Below are 20,860 nucleotides of genomic sequence, written 5' to 3' on the forward strand. Positions count from 1 at the left end.
ATATGCAAGAAAATGAATCTCAAACCTTCCCTCAGTACATACAATAATTAACTAGAAATGGACCATATATTTAAACGTGAGAGCTAAAATTTATAGAAGAACTTTATGACCTTGGTTTAGGCAAAGATTTCCTAGATAAGATACTAAAAGCAAGAACCAATAAAGAAAAAATGGTAACTTGGACATTATTAAAATCTCTTTCTCGTCAAAAGACATTGTTAAGAAAATGAAAACACAAACCACAAACTGGCAAAACAGTCTGTAATAAAGGATTTGGTTTTAGAATATATTTTAAAAATCTTTCAACATAAAAATAAGGAGATACACACCTAATTAAAAATTGCCCAAAGATTTGAAAAGACACTTTGGTGAAGAAGATATTAAAATGGCAAGTTAGAAATCCTCGTCATCACTAGTCACTGGGGAAATGCAAATTAAAATCACAAAAAGATGTCATTCACTGTTATACACGCACTAGAAAAGCAAAATTAAAACATCAGACAATACCAATTTATAAAAACCAAGTGGAGCAACTGAAAGTTATTTACTGCTGGTGGAAATGCAAAATAGTATAGCCACTTTAGAAAGCAGATTATAAAATAAACAGGTGCATAGATTGCAAAAATTGTCTCCCATTCTGTAGGTTGCCTGCTCACTCTGATGATAGTTTCTTTTGCTTTGCAAAAGCTCTTTAGTTTAATTAGATCCTATTTGTCAATTTTGGTTTTTGTTGCAATTGCTTTTGGTGTTTTTGTCATGAAGTCTTTGCCCATGCCTATGTCCTGAATGGTATTGCCTAGGTTTTCTTCTAGGGTTTTTATGGTTTGGGGTTTTACATTTAAGTCCTTTTTTTTTTGAGACGAACTCTCGCTCTTGTCCCCCAGGCTGGAGTGAAGCGGCGAGATCTCAGCTCACTGCAACCTCTACCCCACAGGTTCAAGTGATTCTCCTGCCTCAGCCTCCTGAGTAGCTGGGATTACAGGCCCCTGCCACCATGCCCGGCTAATTTTTGTATTTTTAGTAGAGACGGGGTTTCGCCATGTTGGCCAGGCTGGTCTTGAACTCCTGACCTCAGGTGATCCACCTGCCTCAGCCTCCCAAAGTGCTAGGATTACAGGCGTGAGCTACCGCGCCCAGCAACATTTAAGTCTTTAATCCATCTTGAGTTAATTTTTGTATAAGGTGTAAGGAAAGGGTCCAGTTTCAGTTTTCTACATATGCCTAGCCAGTTTTCCCAGCACCATTTATTTAATAGGGAATCTCTTCCCCATTGCTTTTGTCAGGTTTGTCGAAGATCAGATGGTTGTACATGTGTGGTGTTATTTCTGAGGTCTCTGTTCTGATCCATGGGTCTATATATCTGTTTTGGTACCAGTACCATGCTGTTTTGGTTACTGTAGCCTTGTAGTACAGTTTGAAGTCAAGTAGCGTGAGGCCTCCAGCTTCTAATATCCAGAGTCTACAAGGAACTTAAGCAAATTTACAAGAAAAAAAACAACCCCATCAAAAAGTGGGCAAAGGATATGAACAGACGCTTCTCAAAACAAGACATTTATGCGGCCAACAAACATATGAAGAAAAGCTCAACATCACTGATGATTAGAGAAATGTAAATCAAAACCACAATGAGATACCATCTCAGGATGGCGATTATTAAAAAGTCAAAAAACAACAGATGCTGCTGAGGCTGTGGAGAAATGGGAATGCTTTTACACTGTTGGCGGGAGTGTAAATTAGTTCAACCATGGTGGAAGACAGTGTGGCAATTCCTCAAGAATCTAGAATCAGAAATACCATTTGACCCAGCAATCCCACTACTGGGTATAACCCAAGGAATATAAATCATTCTACTAAAGACGCACACACATGTATGTTGACTGGAGCACTATTTACAATAGCAAAGACATGGAACCAATCCAAATGCCCATCAAAGATAAACAGGATAAAGAAAATGTGGCACATATACACCATGGAATACTATGCAGCCATAAAAAAGAATGAGATTATGTCCTTTGCAAGGGACATGGATGAAGCTTGAAGCCATCATCCTCAGCAAACTAACACAGAAAACCAAACACCACATCTCACTGATAAGTGGGAGTTGAACAATGAGAACACATGGACACAGGGAGGGGAACAATACACACTGGGGCCTGTCAGGGGGTGGGGGCAAGGTGAGGGAGAGCATTAGGACAAATACCTAATGCTGTAGGGTTTAAAACCTAGATTTTAAACTTAAGATTGCTGGGTCGAATGGTATTTCTGGTTCCAGATTCTTGAGGAATTGCCACACTGTCTTCCACCATGGTAGATGATGGCTTGATAGGTGCAGCAAACCACCATGGCACATGTATACCTATATAACAAATCTGCATGTTCTGCACATGTATCCTGGGACCCAAAGTAAAATAAAATAAATAAACACATACTTATTATTCGTCAGAGCAATCCCACTCTCAGGTATTTCCCAAGATAAATTAAAACACGTTCCCATAAAGACTTGTGCATGAGGCCGGGCATGGTTGCTCACACGTGTAATCCCAGCACTTTGGGAGGCCGAGGTGGGTGGATCAGTTGAGGTCAGGAGTTTGAGACCAGCCTGGCCAACATGGCAAAACCCTGTCTCTACTAAAAATACAAAAATTAGCTGAGCATGGGCTGGGCACAGTGGCTCATGCCTGTAATCCCAGCACTTTGGGAGGCCGATGTGGGTAGACCACCTGAGGTCAGGAGTTCGAGACCAACCTGACCAACATGGAGAAACCCCATCTCTACTAAAAATACAAAAAAAAAAAGAAATTAGCTGGGTATGGTGGCGGGCGCCTGTAATCTCAGCTACTCGGGAAGCTGAGGCAGGAGAATCGCTTGAACCCAGCAGACGGAGGTTGTGGTGAGCCAAGATCGCGCGCCATTGCACTCAAGCCTGGCAACAAGAGCAAAACCCCGTCTTAAAAAAAAAAAAAGAAAAAAAAATTAGCTGAGCATGGTGGCCGGTGCCTGTAATGCCAGCTACTTGGGAGGCCGAGACATGAGAATCATTGAACCCCAGAGCAGAGGTTGCAGGGAGCCGAGATTGTGCCACTGCACTCCAGCCAGGGCAACAAAGTGAAACTGTGTCTCAAAAAAAAGAAAATAAAAAAAAAAGACTTGTGCATGAATGTTGATAGCAGCTTTATTTATAATGGCCCCAACCTGGAAACAACCAAATGTCTATCAATTGGTGAATGAATGATATGGAACACTAGTCATTAAACAAGGAATGAATTACTGATATAACATGGATCAATCTCAAAATCATTATGCTAAGTGAAAGAAGTGGGACCAAAAAAAAAAAAAACCACATACTATATGATTCCATTTATATAACATTCTAGAAAAGGCAGAATTTTAGTGATGGAGAGATTAGTGGTTGACAAGGGCTTAAGTTGGAGTGAGTTAGTTAACTACAAAGACGCACAATTTGGGGGTCATGGAAATGTTTTACATATTGTAGAAATTACAGTAATGTATATATTTGTCAAAACATCAAGCTGAACACTCAAAATGGGTAAATTGTATATAAATTTCATCTCAATAAATCAGATTTTTAAAATTAAATAATAGATTTTCTAGCTGATTTGTCTTTATACTTGAGGTATGAGCATTGGTCTATTAGGATTATAGACAGTTTTTAAAGATACTATGTGCTAAGTGTCATGATGGGTAAAAGTACAAGGTACTTTGGGGAACATACAGTAATTCAGACTGGAGAGTGTGGTGGACTCTGTTCGTTTGACCTAGCAATCATCTCCAATCCTTTATTCCCTCCACTGTGGAAGCTGAAAGACAGATTTTTGCTTTTCTAGCTTCTTTTAGCTAAGGGTGCCCCTGTGACCCAGTTTTGTTCAACGACGCCTAAGGTGACTTACGCAGGGGCTTCTAGTAAGGCTTTTGCTTTTCTGATAAAAGAAGAACTTGCTATGGTGCCCCTTTTCTGTCTATCATGGACATAATGTCTGGAGTTTTCACAGCCATCTTGCAACCATAAGGGAACACGCACAAACACAACAAGCCACATATTAAAGATGGCAGAGTGAAAAGGTAGAAGGAGCCTTGATATGTGAAGGCATTGTTAAATAGCTGAACAAACATAACTTGTGGAATAGCCTATTTGAGGAAAACAGTCCTGTTTGTTTAAACCACTATTAATCAGAGTTTTTTTGTGTTAATTCCAGCCAAATAAACACGGTTGGCCCTTGTATCTGAGGGTTCTGCATTCACAGATTCAACCAACTGCATATAAAAAATATTTGAAACATAAAAAATACCAATATAACAATTAAAATAACACAGATTTTTAAACAATAGAGTATAACAACTATTTACATAACATGTATGTTGTATCAGGTATGATAAGTAATCTGGAGATGACTTAAAATAATATAGGAGGATGTATATAGGTTATATGTAAACATGACACTGTCTTATATAAGGGACTTGAGCATCTGCAGATTTTGGTGCCTGTGGAAGCCCGGAACAAATCCCCCAGGGATGCCAAGGGACAACCATACTCACCAATATTCCACAGAATATTCGAGAAATGGTATTGGAGGAACTGATGAGGGAGCATTTCAGACAGGGCAATCAGCTTGTGGGAAGGCAGAATCATGCATTTACAAAACTGAAAACTTCAATATGGCTAGGTTATAGAGTGCAAAGGAAGATGATGGAATATTAATAGTATGGGGATGGAAAGTGGAAAAAGCTGAGTCTGGAGGGGCAAGGTCATTGTATTAGTCTGTTCTCTCATTGCTTATACAGAACTACCTGAGACTGGGTAATCTATAAAGAAAAGAGGTTTAATTTGCTCTGGTTCCACAGGCTGCACAGGTAGCATGGCTGAGGAGGCCTCAGGAAACTTACAATCATGGCAGAAGGTGAAGAGGAAACAGGCACGTCCTACATGGCTGGAGCGGGAGGAAGAGGGCAAAGGGGACATGCTACACACTTTTAAACAACCAGATTTCGTGAGAACTCACTATCATGAAAACAGGAAGGGGGAAACCCACCCCCATGATCCAGTCACCTCCCACCAGACCCCTCCTCCAACACTGGGGATTACAATTATATGAGATTTGGGTGGGGACACAAATCCAAACCGTATCAATCATGAAAGACATTGTAACTGTATTTAAAAGTTTGGATTTAACCTGGCTGCCATGAGGTGGCACCGAAGTGTTTTAAGTGAAGAAAATTAAATACATTTGTATTTAGAAAGATCACTTTGGCTGTGGTGTGGAAAACAAGACCTGAGTCAAAGAAACCAGTTAGCAAAAGATGATGGTGGTATGGTCTATGTTTGTGACAGCACAGATGAAGTACATGAATTCAGCAGGTATTTACGTGGTGATATTAGTATGTGAGCTAACAAAAGATTGGATTGTCATGTCAGATTCACACAAAGATTTCACTCAGTATGAAGCTTTACAAATAATTTCAATGATACAGGGAATCGAGGCTCAGACAAGGCAGAGAAAGGTCTGGGACAGCAGGGTGGACTGTGGAGCTTCAGCCACACTGAACATGGGTTATCTGGCCTAGAATAACAGATTAGGTCTCCAGTTAAGGTTTTGTGGGTTTGCATTACACAGGGCAGGGACATTTAAATCGTAAAACGTCTCAATTTGATACTCCAGGGAATTGTTTAGGTTATATAACATCCTTCAGGAGGCCATGCCTCAGAAATCCATAGCTCCTGGGTTTAAGTAACCGTTACTCAGGGTCAGCCTGCTAAGGGACTTCTACACAAGGACAAATAACATTAGACTGTACCTAGAAGTTCCCTTGACAAGGTGAAGGGAGCATAGACCAGCTGCTTTACTTTCTTACTCCTCAAGCAGGACTTGGTGATAAATGTTATATGGAATGTCTTGGAGAGTAAATAGTCATGGATATAATTTCTCAAAAAGGGGTAATATTTGACAGATTTCATGGGGGAAGGTTATTTGCTGTGAATGGTCAGATCTAGCAGGCACAGTAGACACCCATTACATGAGACATTTGGGAATCATCTCCAGCAGATTTGAAAAGCACAAGTAAGTTACACAGCAAGAGCCCTCATCTCCACGTCACCTAATTCAGTTGCCCAAACACTTCTCTCTCAGCCCACACTGATGATACTGACTATGGTATACCTATGGTACATCACTCAAAGTAGAGATGTTCCCTACGAACTTGGGCCTTGTTCATGAATGAGTTGGCTCAAGCTAAACTGGATTGATGCCTTACTACAGCCCCACCTTAGGTATAGCCCTAAAGAACAGTGGGAAGGGAAAATCCTAGTGGGCAAAGCTTTGAGCACTATACTTGGTCATTCACTTCTTATTGAGAGAGAAGTAGCCTTAAGTAGAGATATACATGGATTCTTGGGCAGTGGCAAATAGTTTGACTCATTGGTCAGGTACTTAACTTGGAAAGCGCAAAATTAGATCAGAGACAAGGAAATCTGGGAAATGTCCTAACAATTGACTTATAAGGTGTGGATCTTCATATATCACTTTTATGCTTACCAGAGAGCATCCACTACAGAAGAGACATTAAACAACCAGATGTGTAAGGTGACTTTGGCACTGAGGGCCAGCCAACATGCTCTTGGCCACCCTAGTGCTTATGCAATTAGCTTATCTACAGAAGAGTCATGATGGCATGGATGGAAGCCAAGAGCCCAAAATCATGGGCCTTTTCTCAGAAAAACTTATCTAGCTGCTTCCACTGCTGAATGACACTTGGCCTTGATATGACACCATCATTTGAAAAGACCAATCAGTTCTTTGGTGGCAACATGATTATATCAGACCCATTCTTGTTTGGACATTGCAGCAATTCATTCTTAACAGGGATTGCTACTTGGTCCAGGTATGGATTTGCCTTTGTTGACCATGGTGGCTCTATCAGAACCACTATCTAAGGACCTCTAAAATGCATGATTTACTATTATGGGCTTTCTGACCAACGGACCAATTTTACAGTAAAGGAATTTAAAAAACGAGTAGAGTATATGACCATGGAAAACACTAGTCCTATCATATGCCACACAATCCAGAAACTATCAGAATGTTAAATTGGCCTGTTAAAGAGTAACCTAAGGTTCTAGCTTAAGTATGACATGCAGCTAGGTTGGAGCATTTTCCTCCAGGATGTGATATATACATTGAACCAAGGGCCATTATATGGTGCTCTGTCTAAATAACTTAAATAGTGTTATGACATATGGGTCCAAGAACCAAGGGATGGAAATTAGGTTGGCCCCTCTCACCACTACTCTCAGCGATCCCTTGGGAATTTGTGCTTCTTGTTCCTACAAGTTGAGACTCAGCAGAACTGAGTCCATGTAGCCACTGGATACATGTATCCTCCCTGTATCCAGTGAGGGAATGGTTCCCCTGGAGGTCACAATAAGGATTCCACTGAACCTAGAGCTATGATTGCTACCTGGTCATGTTTGGCTCCTCATGCTGGTAGATAAATATCTGGTTTCTCTGTCCACTACTAGGAAAATTCTGAGGCCGGGCGCGGTGGCTCACGCTTGTAATCCCAGCACTTTGGGAGGCCGAGGCGGGCGGATCACGAGGTCAGGAGATCGAGACCACAATGAAACCCCGTCTCTACTAAAAATACAAAAAATTAGCCGGGCGTGGTGGCGGGTGCCTGTAGTCCCAGCTACTCGGAGAGGCTGAGGCAGAAGAATGGCGTCAACCCGGGAGGCGGAGCTTGCAGTGAGCCGAGATTGCGCCACTGCACTCCAGCCTGGGCGACAGAGCGAGACTCCGTCTCAAAAAAAAAAAAAAAAAAATTCTGAAGTGCATTCTGTATGGTTCCTCAGAGCATTCCTAGCAAACTGAGGTCTGGATACCCACAGCAATAACCAACCCATTCTTAACAGAAATGCTTTTCAGCTTTTCTCCCTTTCCTGTGTCACTTTCTCAAATTTCTAATTTCTCTAATTCTCTAATTTCTAATTTGTGCTTTCTGGGATCATCTCCTAAATAAACTATCTGTACCAATGTCTTATGGTTTCCTTCAAAAGGAATCACTAAGATTGTTCCTTTTCTCTTTGTGTTGATTTTAAATGTATTCACAAATTCTTTGATAGTCTTCCTTTTAAGAGATAGAGCTTAATTCCCCTCTCCATAAGTACAGGCTGGACTTGATGCATTTCTAATTAATAGAATAGAGCAGAAGTGATGGTGTGTGGCCTCTGATACTAGTTCTTAAAAGGCATTGTGGCTTCCTCCTTGCTCTCTCTCTCTCTCTCTCTCTCTCTCTCAGGTTGCTTGCTCAGCCATGTTATGCGGCCACTCAAGCTATCCTATGGGGAGGTCTAAGTATCAAGGAATTGAGGCCTCCTGCCAACAACTGTTCAAGTGTGCCATCTTGGAGGCAGGTTCTCCAACCCAGTCAAGCTTTCAGATGACTGCAGCCCTGGCCAAAATCTTTACTGCAATCTCCTGTGAGACTTCAAGCCAGAGCCACCCAACTAAACAACTCCCAGTTTCCTAACCCTCAGAAACTGAATGAGATAATAACTGTTTGTTGTTTAAGCTGCCATGTCTTGGGGTAATTTATTATGCAGTGATAGAAAACTAATTCACTGCTCTAACCTGGAAGAAAGGGAATGGGAATCCAAAGAGTTGTATTGCACGCAGAGTAGTGAAGGCAAATCGTAGGCCCCAAAAAACTGAGATTAGGGGAATGACCTAGAAAGGAAAATGAAAAAAGAGCAACACTGATGAAAGCAAGTAAAGAGAAAAATGGAAACAAGGAAAGATAAGGAACATTATAAAAGAAAGGAAAGAAATAACTATGACATAAAATAGGCAGTAACTGCCGGGCGCGGTGGCTCACGCTTGTAATCCCAGCACTTTGGGAGGCCGAGGCGGGTGGATCACGAGGTCAAAAGATCGAGACCACGGTGAAACCCCGTCTCTACTAAAAATACAAAAAAAAAATTAGCCGGGTGTGGTGGAGGGCGCCTGTAGTCCCAGCTACTCGGAGAGGCTGAGGCAGGAGAATGGCGTGAACCCGGGAGGCGGAGCTTGCAGTGAGCCGAGATTGCGCCACTGCACTCCAGCCTGGGCGACAGAGCAAGACTCCGTCTCAAAACAAAACAAAACAAAACAAAACAAAAAAAATAGGCAGTAACTAAGTGTGAGAGAAACTGAGAATTGCAAAGACAAACTAGAATGAGTAAGCAGAGAAAATCAAGAGGAAGAAAGAAAAAAGGTTCAGTGAAGAAAAAAATGGAGTAATGAGAGGATAAAAGTGGGAGGGGGGTTTGAAGAAGCAAGGCACACTTGGATATGGGATAAAGGGACCGAGAGCTCTGCCTTCCATGAATGCACTAAATGCCTCAAGTAAACATGCAAAATAATCAGTCTGAAGCTTCTTGCACCTAAATGTAGTCTCTTTACTTAAGTGTGACTGTTAGAATACTACAGTTTCTCAGAATACTAGGAATAATTTCTATATTTGCCAGGATCATTGTATTCAATCCAGTGTTCTATTTCTGCTCAATCTTCCTTACTTAACTGAGCTAGATTCTGTGCCCAGAATATATACACAAGTTATTCCAGTCGGAATACACTATCTCTTGGCTATAACTGATGGATGGAGGGCTCAAAAGGCTATAACTCAGAATAGAAATAAAGTACTTTATAGTCCATAAGTAGAATCAGGTGTTAATCTAGTTACATTTGGTTCTTGATAAATATTTTCAGAGTAAGTATTATCTGGTATTCCCATTTGCATCTTTGATATATCTCCTCCATAGTCATATATGTTTTTCTGTGCTTGATTAAACCTGAATCCTAAAGAGAAGTGACAAACGATTAGAAAGATACCAGATATAATAAGATGCTCATTCAAAATGCTACTGTGTGGCGATCTGTTCCACATTCCTTTTCATCACTCTTAAAGCAAATATCTTCATCTGAAACCAGAAATACCCCAAATTTCTGAGTTCATCCCACTTTCACTCCCACATATCACTGTCCATCCCTACAAAAGGCTCTGCAGGACCTGGGTTTTAGGTCTGATCTACTAATATCTAGCTGTGTAATTTGGGACAAATTATTTAACCTAAGTCTTAGTGTTCTCATCTGTAAAATGGGGATAGTAACTGCACCTACCTCATCATATTCCTGCAAGAATTAAATGTGACAGTGCATGTAAAGAACTTAGAGCATCTGGCATTTAGTTGGTGCTCTGTAACTATTAGCTAACTTCTTTATTCACAAAGGGAGAGATGCCCTTTTCCTCTCAAGAGCTCATGTTTCTAAATCTGCTCTGGATTTATCTTCTCTTGAAGAAGTGACACACATTCTCCTCTTCTCCAATGCCAACATCTTCAATGTATCACCTTCACTGGCTTCAGTTATGCAAATCTCCACTACTTAAAATAATTTTCACTAGCTTTTATGCTCCTTCCAATTACCATCCCATATCTTTCCTTCTTTTCACAGTAATCTCTTTTAACTCAGTAATTTATATTGTTTCCTTTTTTTTTTTTTTGAGACAGGGTCTCACTCTGTTGCCCAGGCTGGAGTGCAGTGGCACAATCGCACAGCCTCCACCTCCTGGGCTCAAACAATTCTCCCGCCTCAGCTTCCCAAGTATCAAGGACTACAGGTGCATGCCACCATGCCCCGCTGACATTTTATGTTTTGTAGAGTGAGAGTCTCTCTATGTTGCCCAGGCTAGTCTTGAACTCTTTGCCACAAGTGATCCTCCAAACTTGGCCTCCCAAAGTGCTGGGATTACAGGCATGAGCCACTGTGCTGGGTCTCTGTGCTGATTTAAATTTGTAAAAGATCACTACCTATTGTGCAGAGAAGGGAATGGAGAAGCATTGGTTTGGAGGCTATTGCAGAAGCCTGTAGAGGGGTGAAGGCAACTTGGGCTGAGTGGGTGGCAATGAGCTGGAAATAGGTGGATCGGTTAATGCTAAGGATAGCTCATATTAATGGAGTATGCATTATGAGATAGGCACTATTCTAAGCTCTGTGCATGACTATCTCATTGTCTCACAACCTATGTGCCAGGTACTACTGTTATTCTTATTTTACTAGTGAGGAAACTAAGCTAGTAACTTGCCCAAGATCATATAGTCAGTAAAGTGTGGAGCCAAAAATCAAACCCAGGCACTCTGAATCAAGATTCCACAATCCTTTGGGAAGCCAAGATGGGCAGATCACATGAGTCCAGGAGTTCAAGACCAGCCTGGGCAACATGGCGAAATCCCGTCTTGACAAAAATACAAAAATTAGCTGGGCATGGTGGTGTGTGCCTATGGTCCCAGCTACCCAGGAGGCTGAAATGGAAGAATTGCTTGAGCCTGGGAGGCAGAGGCTGCAGTGAACTGAGATCCGGGCCACTGCACTCCAGCCTGGGCAACAGAGTGAGACCTTGTCTCAAAACAAAAACAAAAATAAACAAACAAAAAACTCCACAATCCTAACCTCTTTGCTTTACTGCTTCTCCTATCTGCTAGTAGGACAGAACTCATACACCATCATTAGGCTTTGGCTATGTTAAAATTGTTGGTGTTTCTGGGGTCTGATGACACCCTTCTTCAATATGCTGGCTTTCATTTTCAGCATTTCAGTACTGCTAACTACTGGCAGAACAATAGTGGCCTAGAACCTAAAAACTATTTTCAACATTTTGAGGCATTTATTTTGCCAAGTGAAGTCTGCTCATGAAAAATCACTACTAAAACTATAAGTAACTTTTTTTTTTTTTTTCACTCTGTCACCCAGGCTGGAGTTTAGTGGTGCAATCTTGGCTCACTGCAACCTCCGCCTCCCTGTTCAAATGATTCTCTTGCCAGAGCCTCTGAGTGTCTGAGATTACAGACATGTGCCACCACGCCCAGCTAATTTTTGTAGTTTTAGTAGAGTCAGGGTTTCACCATATTGGCCAGGCTGGTCTCGAACTCCTGACCTCAAGTGATCCGTCTGCCTCAGCCTCCCAAAGTGCTGGGATTACAGGTGTGAGCCACTGTGCCTGACCAGTAACTTTTAAAAAAGGATTCATATTTTGGCTAGGCGTGGTGGCTCTCGCCTGTAATCCAGCACCTTGGGAGGCCGAGGTAGTTGGATCACAACGTCAGCAGATCAAGACCATCCTGGCTAACACAGTGAAACCCCATCTCTACTAAAAATGAAAAAAATTAGTGGGGCATGGTGGCAGGTGCCTGTAGTTCCAGCTACTTGGGAGGCTGAGGCAGGAGGATGGCGTGAACCTGGGAGGCGGAGCTTGCAGTGAGCCAAGATCGTGCCACTGCACTCCAGCCTGGACGACAGAGCGAGCCTCCGTCTCAAAAAAAAAAAAAAGATTCATATTTTAAAAATCATTTTATTCAAACTTAAATAATATAGGACATTTCCTTCTATTCCCAAATAACAATCTTACATGCAAAGGTAAAAATGACTTGACAAATGCATCTAAATTTATATACTATGCAGATTACTGAAATGTTAAATGCCTAGAAATACGTGTGTGGAATGTATTTTTTGTTCATAAGAATCTCCTATAAAGTACTGCTAAAAATCACGTACCTTTGAAGTTAGCCGAAGAGTTGCTTGTAGCAATTTCCTTCCAGCTGGCAATGTACCTAAGCACATTATATGAGGATTCATTAAATTAAATCGATTCATTAGTACATACTTAGACCACTTCTAAAATTCCACTTTTCAGAAATCTTAGATTAATGATGGCATGTTCACTAGCCTCCATGTGTAATTCTCGTGACTTTCCCACCTCCTAGCAGCTCACAACCAGCTAAGAACCTTCAGGACAAGGAGTTGAAGGAGGTATAAAAATGGTGCCCACCATCTGCCATACTTAGTGTTCTTTCACCTCCCTCTAGCATGCCCCCTCATTTTATCCTGTTAATTCCAGAAAAAACATGTCCTCAGCTGAGTGTTTACTAAGATGTTAGTTAATAATATCTAGATTTAAAGCATGGGCCGAAAACTCTCCTGGAGACAACAACAAAAACTTTCTCCTTTGTTCTGGATTGCCAGACCCACTGTCTCTGATATATGAAGGGAAATTTAAAGCATCTAGTTTCTGAGGTCATTAGAGCAGCAGCGCTGTCTTTGCAGTGTCCAGAACACATAAGAGATACATTTAGCTGGGGCAAATGCAGCTGTCACCTCAGCTCCTGAACAGAGACTGAAACAGAGAGACGAGGGTTGCCTGAGAAGAGGTGGAATAGGGAAGGACAATGTACAACCTTCTGTGAGGATGATGGAAAGCACCAAGAGCCAGGTTTCCTAAGACTTATTTCACCTTAGGCTCCATATCCCACTTTCCTAAGCTGCCTTTACAACTGCACCCACTTTAATCAAAAAATCAGGTCAGGATTTGGTTACAGTAGGTGCTGAAAGGAAGCTAGCACAGAGAGGTGGAGAATTAGAATTGTCATGTAATTGGCCAGGCGCAGTGGCTCACGTCTGTAATACCAACACTCTGGAAGGCCGAGGTGGGCGGATCACAAGGTCAGGAGATTGAGACCACCCTGGCTAAAACGGTGAAACCCCATCTCTACTAAAAATACAAAAAATTAGCCAGGTGTGGTGATGCATGCCTGTAGTTTCAGCTACTCGGGAGGCTGAGGCAGGAGAACGGCCTAAAACCTGGGAGGTGGAGCTTGCAGTGAACTGAGATGGTGCCACTGAACTCCAGCTTGGGTGACAGAGTGAGATCTCAAAGAAAAAAAAAAGAATTGTCATGTAATTCAGAAAACACTGTGATTTTTTCTTTTCTTTTTTGTTTTTTTGAGATGAAATCTCGCTCTTGTCCCCTAGACTGGAGTGCGATGGCACGATCTTGGCTCACTGCAACCTTGGCTTCCTGGGTTGAAGAGATTCTCCTGCCTCAGCCTCCCAAGTAGCTGGGATTACAGGTGCCTGCCACCACGCCTGGCTAATTTTTGTATTTTTAGTAGAGACAGGGTTTCACCACGTTGGCTAGGCTGGTCTCGAACTCCTGACCTCAGGTGATCCACCCGCCTCGGCCTCCCAAAGTGACACAGATTTTCTAATTATTTATTCCGTTTGAATTATTTTTACTTCTGTCAACCCTGTGCTCCTGAAGTTTTTTGCAGTAGGAGGGTATATACTTCCAACAGTATTTAATACTTATTTTTATAAAGACAAGGTCTCGCTCTGTCTCCCAGGCTGCAGTGCACTGGTGCCATCATGGGTCACTGCAGTATCAAATTCATGGGCTCAAGTGATCCTCCTGCCTCAGCCTCCTGAATACATGGGACCACAGATGCATGCCACCACACCAGGCTAACTTTTTAATTTTTTGTAGAGATGGGGTCTCAGTATTTTGCCCAGGCTGGTCTTGAACTCTTGGGCTCAAGTGATCCACCTACCTTGGCCTCCCAAAGTGCTGGGATTACAGGCGTGAGCCACTGCACTTGGCCTATCCAACAGTATTTAATTACAATCAGATATTGTGTCTGAATTTGGCTCCTTCTCACTACTGCTACCCCTTGGTGCTCTGTGAACTTTCTTCAATGGCCTTCAATAGGATACTGCTGGGTGACTTAAATGAAAGGATGCAGGACGAGAGCAGGTGGTGTAAACTCCTTCCACAATCTCTCAGTAGGCAATCCAGTTTGGTTTGACCTTAAATTTTAGAAGACTTTGTGCTTTCAGTGGTTGCTCAGGAGCACTATAATGACTCATCCTGCTTGCTTGGATTTATACACAGAAAAGACTTTCATTCCATCATCAAGAAACCAAGATAAAAGACCTTGATCGATACTGTGCTGAGCCCTGACAATCTGGGGCACAAACACATACCATAGCTAGGCCCCATCACTGTCCCTGCTTTATCCAAGATTAGCACATGACTTTTATTCCATTATTTTAGAGAGAACTTCTCATAAAGAACATACCAGCAGTAATTGATAAGAAACCTAAGTTTTACAAAAATATAAGTTTTACAGACATAGAAGCAAGTCTGATGAAAGCATTACCATGCTGTTTATATCACAGAGCTCATCTTTCTCACGGAGAAATTTGTAGAAATTTTTAGATAATAGTTACAGAATCAAGTGTGTGTGGAGTCTACAATGAATCCCTTTGTTAAATTACAAATTTAACACGTTAAGAACTCAGAAAAAGTCCCTAGCCAGAGAGGTCACAAAATTACATATCTTAGAAATCAAAGGAGCAGCTTCAGATATAGAAACTATCCGTAACAGACATAGGCACAAAGCTCTCACCAACAGAATATCAGGAAATTATTTAATATTTTCTAGCTGGTGATTGCTTAATAGGTATGTCAAAATTCACTTGCTGTTTGAAAAACATGACGATCCTGGAAGAGGAACATCTGAATATCCATTGGATGAATGCCAGCAAGAGCCACGGTAGCTGTCCTGTGGCATTGTGCATAACTCCGTGATGGTGATGTGGGGATTGTTCTGGGTTCTAAACATCTGCAGCAACATAGCTCTGGATACAGGAATTTGCAACGGTACTCATTAGTGTGTTCGAGTCCAGAAGTGAAACTGGCTCTATCCATTCTTCCAAATGATAATAACAATGTTCGGTTAATAGTTGCAGTACGCATCTGAAGATGGACACGGCTTCATCTCAGGAGAACATCGGTCTGTCATAATGGACTAGCACAAAAGCCTTTGGGGAGAAACTGGTTGTTATCACTAAATATCAGTGTTCAAGGCATTTATGCCATTCTAACTGTCCAACTGTAGAAAAATGTCCATAGACTTTGAAGGATACTTTCCAAGGAATCACGGGGGACCAATTCTCTAGTGGGGACAAATGTCAAAGACTTTTAAATTTTCATCAAACAAGGTGTCACCAAGCCGGTTACAAATATCTAGAGGTCTACAAAGGTCAAATGGGGAAGTAGACCGTGGAGACGATAAATGTGCTGGAAGGAAGGGGCTGATGCCTAACTCTGCAGTTAGCTAGGGGAAGGCCTTTGCAAAGTTTGGTCTTACTGAGATAATTAGTGCTTGTGGCCAAGTAGTGCTACTGAAATATACCCAGATAATCACATTTGAAATTTCATCTGAAATTTTTGTTGTTCAAGGCTCAATGTAAAACCTTGCTAAGAGTCCATGTTGGTACAAAATTATGAGTATCCTCAACTCAGAAGATAAACTGACAGAAATTATACATAACTTGGAAGCAAGGTATTTGCATTTTTTTAATGGAAATTTTCAGTTGCTCTTATCATCTGAAAGCTAGGTATATCCATCCCACTCCTATATGCTATGAAGAAGTTGCTTCAAGTCTTACTGGTTTATCCTGGGTTTTTTTGTTTTGCTCTGTTTTGTTTTGAGACGGAGTCTCGCTCTGTCACCCAGGCTTGAGTGCAGCGGCGCAATCTCAGCTCACTGCAAGCTCTGCCTCCCAATGGTGTGAATCATGGGTTCACGCCATTCTCCTGCCTCAGCCTCCCAAGTAGCTGGGACTACAGGCACCCACCACCACGCCCGGCTAATTTTTTATATTTTTAGTAGAGACGGGGTTTCACCGTGTTAACCAGGATGGTCTCGATCTCGAGATCCGCCCTCCTTGGCCTCCCAAAGTGCTGGGATTACAGGCGTGAGCCACCTCGCCTGGTTGTTTTATTTTTTTATTATTTTATTATTTTTTTTTTTTTGAGACAGAGTCTCGCTCTGTCGCCCAGGCTGGAGTGCAGATCTTGGCTCACTGCAACCTCTGCCTCCCGGGTTCACGCCATTCTCCTGCCTCAGCTCCCTAGTAGCTGGGACTACAGGCGCCTGCCAATTTTTGGCGGGCTAATTTTTGTATTTTTAGTGGAGACAGGGTTTCACCGTGTTAGCCAGGATGGTCTCGATCTCCTGACCTCATGATCTGCCCGCCTCAGCCTCCCAAAGTGCTGGGATTACAGGCGTAAGCCACCACTCCCGGCCTGTTTTTTGTTTTTTAAAGGGAAGCCATTAAGACTTCACCTACTATTACTCAGCGGATGATGGCGGGGAAAGTCTTATGTGGACCGAGATGCCTATTTTTTCTTCCCTTTGAACTCAATGGTTTTATTCTTTGTATATTCCAGTAATGACAGAATATAGAATATCTGGTATCAATTTTTTGTACTTGTTTGCCGGCCCTTAGCTTGAATCAGCCAATCGTACAAGGGAAAGGCAGAGCAGGATTTCAAAAGCTCACCTGAGAAAATTCTCTATCCAGTCCTGGGAAACTCATTCAAAATGGACCTCTCCTACCTCTCTTTCCCTTTCTTCCCTCTCTTTTCCACCCAGCAATTTTTACTCTTAAGAAGAAAAGTAAAGGCAAGGCATTGCAGCTCCTTTGTTTGGCTGTCATTTCTTGCATCATTATTACCATCTGCATTTGTTCAGTGTCCCAGAAACTACAGACGTGCTGTCTATAGGGAATCTCAAGACTCAGGTCTGCACAAAATATTGGGGTTATTGAATCATAGCAATTTCTTCTTATTTAAAAATATTTTAAAGCATCTACTATGGACACTTAGTCCTTTATTTTTTATCTTTTCCTTATTATTTTCTGATCTACCCTTCTCATCAGTATCTTTTTTCTTTTATTCTTGTTTTGATTTTCCTTTGTCTTTATCATTCTTCCCCCTTTTTCTTCATTTATCTTTCCTTGCATCACTATTGCATCACTATTCTCTCCCCTGCTTCCTCTGGCTTCTTTTTTTCATGTTCTATTGTTCAATGACCATTAACTTGATTTTTCCTACCCCATTTTCTTATCTCACTTTTACTGATTTCTTCTGTTTTCTTACATTTCTTTACTTACACCATCTTCATTTAAATTTTTCTGCCTCTTCATGCGGTATCCACATTCTTTATTGTAATTGAGTAAATATTGAACATTTTAAGCAGCTTTATTGAGGTATATAATTCATATGCCATATAATTCCCCCATTTAAAGTATAGTATCCAGTGGCTTTTAGTATAATATTAGCAGAGTTGTGGATCCACCACCATAATGAATTTTCTTTTCTTTTTCTTGAGATGGAGTTTCGCTCGTTGCCCAGGCTGGAGTGCAATGGCGCGATCTCAGCTCACTGCAACCTCCACCTCCCAGGTTCAAGTGATTCTCCTGCCTCGGCCTCCCAATAGCTGGGGTTACAGGTGCCCGTCACCACGCCTAACTTTTGTATTTTTAGTAGAGACAGGGTTTCACCATTTTGATCAGGCTGGTCTTAAACTCCTGACCTCAAACAATCCACCCGCCTCGACCTCCCAAAGAGCTGGGATTACAGGCGTGAGCCACGGCACCTGGCCCACAATGAATTTTCAATCATTTTCATTGCCTCAAAAAGAGACCCTGCACCCCACAGCCACCACCACCCCTTCCCTCCAGTTAATTCTCCATCCCCAGGAAACCACTAATCTATTTTCTGTCTCTATAGGTTTGCCTATTCTGGGTATTTCATATAAATAAAATAACACGTGATCCTTTGTGATTGGCTTCTTTCACTTAGCAGATTCATCAATGTTTTGGCATAGATCAGAACTTAATTTCTTTCTTTTTTTTAAATAGAGGCGCTGTCTCACTATGTTTCCCAGGCTGGTCTCAAACTCCTGGGCTCAAGCAATCGTCCCATCTCAGCCTCCAAAAATGCTGGGATTACAGGCATGAGCCACTACACTTGGATTTTTTTTTGTGTGTGTGTGTCTCGCTCTGTCACCCAGACTGGAGTACAGTGGTGTGATCATGGCTCACTATAGCATCTACTTCCTGGCTCAAGACAACCTCTCACCTCAGACTCCTGAGTAGCTGGGACTACAGTTATGCACCACCAGACCCGGAATAATTATTGATTTTTTGTAGAGATGGGGTCTCGCTATGTTGCCCAGGCTAGTCTCAAAATCCCGGGCTCAAGCAATCTGCTTGGTCTCCCAAAGTGCTGGGATTACAGGCATGAGCCACCATGCCCAGCCCACTAATTTTTATTGTGGAATAATATTCTATTGTATAGATCTACCATATTTCATTTAGCCATTCATCAGCTGATGGACATTTGGGGTGTTTCTGCTTTTTTGCTATTATGATAATGCTGCTATGAACATTCATGCACAGGTTTTTGTGTGGACATGTATTTCCCCTTCTCTTAGGTATATATCTAGGAGTGGAGCTGCTGGATCACATGCCAGCTCTATGTTTAACCACTTAAGGAACTGCCAGATTGTTTTCCAAAGTGGCTGCGCCATTGCACATTCCCACTAGCAGTGTATGAGTTCCAATTTCTCCACATTCTTGCAAATACTTGTTATTATCTATCTTTCTAATTCTACCTATCCTAGTAGGTGTGAAGTGGTACCTCATTATGGTTTTGATTGCATTTCCTTAATGGGGCTACATTAAATATTCTAAAATTTCCCCCACATAAGAAATCTCAAAAATGTTTCTAAGGGCCATAGTATATCACTGAAAACTTATAACATTTTAGTGTCTCATACAGAAAGGGAATATAGAAGAAAGAAAACCTTTGTATTATTAATTTCATGCTCTTAGCCTTTTTTCTAAATCCCAAAGTAAAAAGCAAAGCAGACTAAAGCATAAAAATAAAGTCTAAGAATAAAGAGCCCTAAGTCTAATTTTCTGTGTACTATTTTTGGATCATTCATTTTTTTACCCCTCATGTTTTTTTCAGTTCTTCTAGACAAATAATAGATACTTGGGTTTTTTTTTCTTTGAAGATTGTTTGTGGCCCCAAGATTCAACATGGAAATGGGAAATGTTAGAAAAAAAATATGACGACTGCCCTTGTTCCCCAAGAATAGTAACATGTACTTACTCATCAAAGTTCAGTGTATTCGTCCAGTTCAGCACTTCATCCACTTCCCATTCCATCACAGAATCTATCCCCCCATCTTCAAAAGCTCTCATCAGCCCCTTTGTTGCAGTGTGAATTAGTCCTAGAGTTTCACGATGTGTTGACTTAGCCTCCAGACTTCCCGAGTAGTACCTAAATAGGGGAAAGGGAAAGAGAAGTAAATCTTTTGAAATAGGAGATTACAAGTAGATACAGGCAATATATATTGTTGCTATTTACATATTAAAACTATTTGCATATTGAATAAAGTTTTCATTCCTATATAACTCAGATGCATCTAAACCAAGATCTATGTGATGCGATCTTCTAGGGGAAAAAGCAACTTAATCAACCACACTAACTTAAAATTACCCCTCAGTAAGTTGCATTTTTATGACACAAAGAAAAACTAAGTTATTAAATTGCTGAATCTTAGAATTATAGAGTGGAAAGGGTCTTAGAAACCAAATAACTAACCTACTCATTTTTATAGGTGAGGAAATAAATCCTCGAGGAGTTAAGTAAATTTTACAAAATCAAGAGGCTAATAGCAGATAAAGAGGGAAGGAAAGTGAAAAAAGGAAAGAGAGGAAGAGGTAAAGGGAAAACAGATACCTTTTCTTTGTGCCTAGCACTTTTCATACATTCTTATTTCTTTTTAAAAAGACACAGCCAGGCCCAGCACGGTGGCTCATGCCTATAATCACCGAACGTGGGAGGCCAACACAGGTGGATCACGAAGTCAGGGGTTCGAGACCAGCGGGGCCAACATGGCGAAACTCGGTCTCTACTAAAAATACAAAAATTAGTTGGGCGTGGTGGCGGGCCCCTGTAATCCCAGCTACTTGGTAGGCTGAGGCAGGAGAATCGCTAGAACCTGGAAGGTGGAGGTTGCAGTGAGCCGAGATCACGAAACTGCACTCCAGCCTGGGCGACAGAGCAAGGCTGTCTCAAACAAAACAAAACACCCAGCCATTTGTGGCAGCTATTTTTTTTT

The 20,860-nt window shown here is 41.6% G+C and overlaps 1 protein-coding gene across 4 annotated transcripts in view; it reads right to left on the minus strand.

Annotated features, from left to right (window-relative positions):
- The window catches only part of CUNH11orf65 (chromosome unknown C11orf65 homolog), a 212,173-nt gene that overhangs the window by 112,881 nt on the left and 78,432 nt on the right, over positions 1 to 20,860 (minus strand). For 3 of the 4 annotated variants that reach the window (XM_058424503.1, XM_058424504.1, XM_058424502.1), the window contains 2 exons: positions 19,846 to 20,016; positions 12,597 to 12,652 (listed from right to left, as the gene is read on the minus strand). In XM_058424503.1, the coding sequence (XP_058280486.1) occupies positions 12,597 to 12,652; positions 19,846 to 20,016 (227 nt within the window). Of the gene's footprint in view, positions 1 to 9,668; positions 9,846 to 12,596; positions 12,653 to 19,845; positions 20,017 to 20,860 lie in introns of those variants that run through there. The other variant, XM_032167314.2, reaches the window with a different exon arrangement.

The sequence above is a fragment of the Hylobates moloch genome, unplaced genomic scaffold, assembly GCF_009828535.3.
Source record: "Hylobates moloch isolate HMO894 unplaced genomic scaffold, HMol_V3 SCAFFOLD_11, whole genome shotgun sequence".
Lineage (NCBI taxonomy): Eukaryota > Metazoa > Chordata > Mammalia > Primates > Hylobatidae > Hylobates > Hylobates moloch.